Source organism: Pteropus vampyrus, unplaced genomic scaffold (genome assembly GCF_000151845.1).
Source record: "Pteropus vampyrus isolate Shadow unplaced genomic scaffold, Pvam_2.0 Scaffold203, whole genome shotgun sequence".
Taxonomy (NCBI): Eukaryota; Metazoa; Chordata; class Mammalia; order Chiroptera; family Pteropodidae; genus Pteropus; species Pteropus vampyrus.
In genome coordinates, this window is record NW_011888984.1 from 1,580,148 (window position 1) to 1,586,939 (window position 6,792).

Consider the following 6,792-nt stretch of genomic DNA (forward strand, 5'->3'; position numbering starts at 1 on the left):
GGATGGGGCAGCTGGAGGGGTGCGTAGGAAGCCCTGGGGGGTGTTCCCTCCCTCCCTCCCCGCTCAGTCCACCTCCCAGAGCAAAGCACCCACCTTGGCCATTTTGCTCTTGTTGTCTGCAGTCAGAAACGACATGTTGTTGATCTCATTCTGGACCACGAAGTTCTGCTCCTCACGCTTAAAGTTCTGGTAGGGGAGGCAGTGTGTGTCGGGGTTCAGACGGCCGTGGCGGGGAGGGAAGGGTGTCTCAGGGCAGCAGCTTCTTGGGTAAGGCGAAGAGGGTGGAGACGGGGGGACTCACGTGGGACTTGGACCAGTAGATGAAGATCTCGCCCACCATCCTGAACAGCTCCTCGGCACTGGGGTCAGGCTCTGTCAGCCAGTGGGCCCTGGGGGGTGGGAAAGGGGCTGGTGAGGCATGGGGGTGGGACACACAGGAGAGGGGACAACAGAGATCTCAGGGAAAGGGATCGAGGGGACCAGTAGACTGCAATGGGAGGCAGGAGTTTTCCATGGTCATCTGGCCATTCGGATGATTTAAAAATTTTGAATGACCATTCCTTTAAATTTTCTTTTCTTTAACCTTTCTATTGAAGTACAACATACATATGAACTGTCAACTTGATGAATTATCACCAAATGAATACACTGTGTAACCACTACCCAAGTCAAGAAATAGAGTACTTCCAGTTCCCACTACCGCCCTAGTGCCCCTCCCAGCCACTCCCCCTTCCTTCCTCTTGAAAAATGACCCTTGTCTTGACCCATGGACCGTGAATTATTTTTGTCTGTCTTTGAATGTTACATAAATAGATGATACAACATGTATTCTATTTCTTATTTTCCTGGCTTCTTTCATTTAACATGATGCTTGTGAGATTCATCCGCATTGATGTGTGCTGCATGCCACGTTGTGCATTTTCATTGCTGTGTGGTAACGTTGCTGTGTAGTATTCCACTGTGTAAATATACCACAGTTTCCTTGTTCAAACTCTTCGACCCAGCATCCCACTCCTAGGAATCTACCCTACAGCAGTACCCTCTGGTGAGCACAAAGATAGATGTGCAAGTAGGTGTCCAGCATGCATGCCGCCACTTCCCATTTCTGCTTCCTGACAGACGTGGCTCATGGATTGGAGCACTGTTTTTCACGAAGCCCTGGGACAACCTTAAAATCTTTTTTCAGCCAGGATGGAACTTGGAATTGAAACTTATTTGCTATCCCTGGATTAGGCTGCACCCAGGAGCCAATATTCTTTAAACAACGCTTCTGATTTGGGGAGATGTTAGCAATTGGTTGAAACCCGCACTTGCCCTTTTATTAAAGACCTATGTTTCCGGGGAAAATGAGGCTGGTCACATCTGCACTATCTTCTTTTCCTCTCCTGACATTGGAGGAAGGCCTGACGATTGGGCTTCACTGCACAAGTTTCAGACACCCCCCATCAACCCAAGCCTGGAGACCCAGTGCTGGAAGGAGAAGCAGGCTCCTTCCTGTTGACGCGGCAACCACTCAGGGGCTCAGGTTCGGGAAGTGCAAGGGACAGGAGGGGAGCAAACAGCAGCGGGCTGGATTCTTGGGGGTCAAACGCAATGGGGACAATGGGAAGATGGTTAAGTGAGAACTGTAAGAAGTTTATAACAAGCCAGAAGGCGAGGGGTCAGATGGGGTTCAGGGAAGCCGGAGGTCAGGCCGCAGTGTGTATGCGGGGACGGCTGGGGACATGCTGACCTGTTGTTGTCCACGTAGCGGATGAGCAGTGGATAGAGAGCGTACAGGTCCCGGCAGAGCACAGAGAACTCATCCCGCACCAGGATCTCCCCCTCCTCAGCTTCCGCCTTAGCCTCCAGGCGCAGCTGCTCCTCCTCGGCCACCACCTTCCCCGCCCGCTTGCACAGCCGCCCGATGGTCGGGATGAAGTGTGAGTGCAGGAGCTCGGGCCGGGCCCGGCTCACAATAGGCTGGGCAAACACTGCAGGAGCAAACGGGGGGCACTCACTGCTGGCTGGCCTCTGACTCCAGCATCTGACCTGTAACCTCTGATCTCACCTCTGACCTCTCTGCTCCCGTCCCATCCCAGCAGCTATCATGGACCCTGGCATGACCATGGCCTCTGACGCCAGCACTACCTCCAGTCTCACTCCTGATCTTGGGCCCTAACCTCTGACATAGCCCCCGAACCTGACCTAAACCTGTGACCCTAGTCTGACACAAGTCCCTGACCTCTGGCCCCAACAAGTGAATCCTAATTTAATATCTTACCCTAGCTCATGACCTCTCACCCCAGTCTGTAACCTCTGAGCTGGCTCAAACCCAGACTCTTCCCTCACTACATGATTTCTGACTATGACCTCTGGCTTCTTGCCCCAGCCTCTGACCCCTGACCCTGGCCTCCGATCCCAGCCCTGATCTCTAGTTTGACCCAATTTTTAACACAGAACTTCTGAACCAGGAATCTCAACCCTTTAAAGACTCATTTCTTGATCTCTGATCTATAATCCCTTTCGTATCAGGGACCTTGACCTCATCCTCTGTCTCTTTGTCTAAGGAACCCAGGCTTCTGACCCAGCTCCTTACCCCCGACTTAAGGTTCCAAAGTTCCAGAAATTCAGAATCCAGCTTGGAGGACTTCCCAGACCCATCCATCCACCCCAGACCCTCTGAGTCTGAGATTCTGACCTCTCACTATGACCCCTGGCCTTTTACTGTGAGACAACCTAGACCCCGACCCCCGAACTTCCAGGAGACCATGGAAGCCAGCATCTCCCGCTCAGACCATCAGATCGAGGGGCCCTGGCCCTCAGAGTCAATGCCTCCCGGACGCACCAGCGAGCCGCTTCATCCACGAGGCCTCATCGATGCCCAGGTTGTTGACGATGATTCGCAGGATGTTCCCCAGCAGGGAGTTGAGGTGGTCAGAGGTGACAGCTGTGCAGGGCGGGGGGGCCCCAGCGGGCAGGGCGGGTGGGGGCATCTCAGGTCCGCGCTCCCACCAGCGGGGCAGATAGCTGCACAGCATGGGCAGAGTGATCTCGATGACATGTGGCATCTCCGTGTAGCGGGCCCCCGACTCGGCCAGCCCCCTGATGTCTGCCATGAGCCGCTCCAGCATTGGGATGTCGGGACACATCTCTTCCACGCTGTTGGGGAGCCCTAGGACTGGGGAGCAGAGAAGGGTCAGGGCATGCCAACCCATCACCCCCGGACCTCAGTGTCCATACCACAAACCAGGGCCCTCACAAACTCTGGGATTTCCCAATCCGGAGCACCCCCGATCCTCAGCCCCTCAGAGCCCAGACTGGGCCATACCGCCCCCCCACAGTGGGCTTTCACCCGGCCCCGTGCTGAGTGGAACAGAACGCCAACAACTGCCCCAGCCCACACAACTTACTGGCCCGCTCCCGGGGAGACTTGGTGGTGTACACCGAGCAGGCGTTGTACTCATTCAGCTGAGGCTCCAGGAACGCGACCGGCATGGCCGCTGCCAGGCGGGCCAGGCACTCCCCAAGCGCTGGCCGCAGCCTAAAAAAGGGGGCTCCTCAGCTGCCAGGTAACCCCCACCCACACCTGGGGCCCAGCCCAGCTTCCACGGACCTGGGGCCCAGCTCCCCAGCACCTTTTAGAGCAGATCCGCCACTCGGCGGTTGGCACCGGGCTCCCTGAGTGCCCTCTTGCTCCACAGGTGATTCCGCCTCAGGAGGGCCCACGTGGGCACTGCCAGGGCCTGCCCCAGTGTCCCCAGCGTGCAGTGGTTCCTGTGTGCCACCTTTGTTTCTTGGGCCCCCTGCTAGGGCAAGCTTATTCTCCAGCGGAAAACCACCTGGTCCCTGTGCCCGCCTGCCTGCCCCTGCCCCTGCCCCAGCTGGTGGCCTCGGCTTCCTTCGCTGGCCTTCCCCCGAGTTCCCTCACGTGGCCACCCTGGGGAACTGCAGCTGCCACCGTGCGCGTGTCTGCTGTTGAAGACTCTGAACATCTCCCCTGCTTTTCACCCCACCATCTTCTCCTGTGCCCTCCCGTCCTTGAGCCCCCACAGTCCCAAACTATGGCTCTCCCTCCTTACTTTTCCACATAAGAGTTCCTGGTCGTTCCTAGAGAGTAGATACTGCACAGCGTTCGGTAGCACGAGACCTGGACGTCATCCACTGAAGGAGAGAGCGGGGCGAGGCTGGGTGTGAGGGTCGGGGATGCACCTACCATACCAGTCTCCCCACCCCTCTCCCTTGTCTCCAAGTGGTGGGTAAGAGCAGGGGCTGTAAAGCCAGCCTGCCATTTACGAGTTTTGAGATTCGAGCAAATACCATGCTCTTGGCTTCAGTTTTCTTATCTGTAAGATGGGGATAATTATAGTATCTTCTTCATGAAGGTTGTTGTGAAGATCAAACGAGTCAATACTTGGAAAGCAATTAAAACAAGGTACCCAGCAGGCACTCAGTAGAGGCTAGTTTTGTTCTCTCCTCAGAGGGGAGTCATGGTCTTTTCTATGATAGTGATGGACACTCTCTGGAAAACTGCCAACGAACGTGCAATCCTGACTACAACTTTAGGTTGGCCACCCACTCCCCAGGGGGCCAGGATAAGAACCTCATCAACTTCGCAAGAGTCACGAGGCAAAGGGAGGGCAGGGGAGCTGTTCTAGACTGAAAAGAGCCTACGGAGCCACGAGAGAAACTTCGCTGGATTCCGACTCTTAAAAAAATTCAAAGACATTTTGAGGGTAATAGGGAAACTTAAATAGGAGAGAGATCAACACGGCGTTTACGTGAGAGAAGGTTCTTATTCTAGGAGACGCAGGCTGAATATTTAGGGACGAGATGTCGCTATGTGTGGAAGTCAGATTCAAAAGTTTAACAAAAAAGTTTGCAGATCCTTTTACCCATAAAGTGAAAGGTAAAGCAAATGGGGCAAATTCATAATAATTCTCTTCCTTCAACTTTTCCGTATGTTTTTAAATTTTCAAAATAAAATGTTGGGGTGAGAGGAGCACCCGTCGGAGCGCTGCCTTTCTTACTTTTATCACTAGGTTTTAATTTCCAACAGACGGCGAGCTGAGACATGGCCCCACTCTCCCCGCCGTCCCCACAGCCCATCGGCCCTGCAGACCATCCTGGTCGCCTCCCCCGGGCGTCCCCTGGGCCCCTCACAACCACTGAGTCCCAAACTGTTACTTCTCCCACAAACTTGTTACTTCTTCCAATCTGTCTCATGGAGGCCCCACTGTCCCCAGGTCCCCAGGCCAGGGCCTTGAGCCTCACGCTGAACAGCTTCTGAGCGCCTCTGCCTCCAGCCCTTCCTGCTCTTTCGAACACCGCATGTCATGACATGCACTGGGTGTTTCACCTTGCCTGTGTCTCTTTAGCGACGCCACGTTACACATTGTGTGACCTCTGTCACGAGATCCCAGGCAAGGTCACGGACCACAGGTGCCATTTGGTTGGATAAATATGGCAGACACTGCTGACTGACTTCCAGAAGGCTCTTACCTTCTTTCATTCTTCTCTTCTTCCTAGTAATAGATCTCACGCGACCTCCCAAGATAAAGGCTAATTCCCAGCCTCCCTGCAGCAGCACGGGGCCACGTTCTAAGTTCTGGCCCATGGGATGGATTTAAGCAGAAGTGATGCGGACCACTTTTAGGTTGTTCTTTAAAAAGAACGGAGGGGCCCCCCTCTTTGCTTTTTCCCCTTTCCTGCTGGCTAGAATGAGGACGTAATGGTGTGCCATCTCGGACCATATAGATAAAGGCAATACTTCAGAGATGGCAGAGCAACAAGATGGAGGGAACCTGGGATCCTAACGTTATGATCCACGTACAAGTAGATTGTTACATGCGAAGGAAATACACTTCTATCTTGCTTGAGCTATGGTGATTTAAGGTCTTTTAATAGAGCTGCTGAACTCACATCCTAATAAATTCATTCTATCACCTATTAATTTACCGAATGCACACTTTGCTTACAGCAGTAAACCCACCCAATAAATACACATTTAAACACCTGAGGATTCTATCAGATACACAGGAATGGGTGGTGGTGGCTGAACTGGATCCCTAACCCCTGCCCTCAGCGTCAGGAGCCCTTACAGATGACATCATCTCCAAACTGGTGCTGGGCGATGTGCTGGAAGAGGGTGGTGAGGACAGGCAGCAGGGCCACGGTGGTGTAGGTGAGGTTCTGGCCCACACCCTTCACTTGCGTGCGTGCCTGTGACACTTTGCCTAGCCGCAGGTTCTCCACCATCTTCTCGATGTCCTCTGAGGCACTCTCAAAGAAGGAACGAAGGCCAGCCTTCACAATCTCAGGGCCTGACTTCATCACCGTCCTAGGAAGGAAGTGGGGGCACCCCAGTTCTAGAATCTGGGAGTCTAGATTTCAGAGAGTCTAGGAGTGGGAACTATGACCTGTAGCCCTACCTGGCATCCAGGGAGCGTGCCAGGATGTGAAGACAGTTGACCACAGCTGGGGCATCCGTCCCTGAGGGAAGAAGACAGGACAAGATGAAGGAAGGGCTAAAGGACAGTACCTCTCTCTACATCCGCCCCGACTGATCTCTGCCCACATCCACCCCACCCTGCCCGGACTCCCAAAGGCCCTCTTCTTTCCCCGTCCAGGCCTTGACCCCTCTGCCTGACCCTCCCCAATTCCAGCCCTGACCCCTCAGGCCATCGCTGTCTGGCGATGAGTCTGTTTCCCCCGCCAGCCTGGGAGCTCGAGGAGGGCAAGTCCCAAGACTGGCCCAGTCTCTGCCCTGTCCTCAGAACTACCCAGCCCATGTCAGGTCCAGAAGGAGAATAC

At 54.3% G+C, this 6,792-nt stretch overlaps 1 protein-coding gene across 1 annotated transcript in view; it reads right to left on the minus strand.

Moving 5' to 3' along the window:
* The window catches only part of RYR1 (ryanodine receptor 1), a 110,487-nt gene that overhangs the window by 46,230 nt on the left and 57,465 nt on the right, over positions 1–6,792 (minus strand). The window contains exons 54-61 of the mRNA XM_011372340.2: positions 6,411–6,506; positions 6,081–6,319; positions 4,062–4,143; positions 3,393–3,523; positions 2,828–3,160; positions 1,733–1,973; positions 302–389; positions 94–186 (exon numbers count right to left, since the gene is read on the minus strand). Coding sequence (XP_011370642.1) covers positions 94–186; positions 302–389; positions 1,733–1,973; positions 2,828–3,160; positions 3,393–3,523; positions 4,062–4,143; positions 6,081–6,319; positions 6,411–6,506 — 1,303 coding nt within the window. The remainder of the gene's footprint in view (positions 1–93; positions 187–301; positions 390–1,732; positions 1,974–2,827; positions 3,161–3,392; positions 3,524–4,061; positions 4,144–6,080; positions 6,320–6,410; positions 6,507–6,792) is intronic.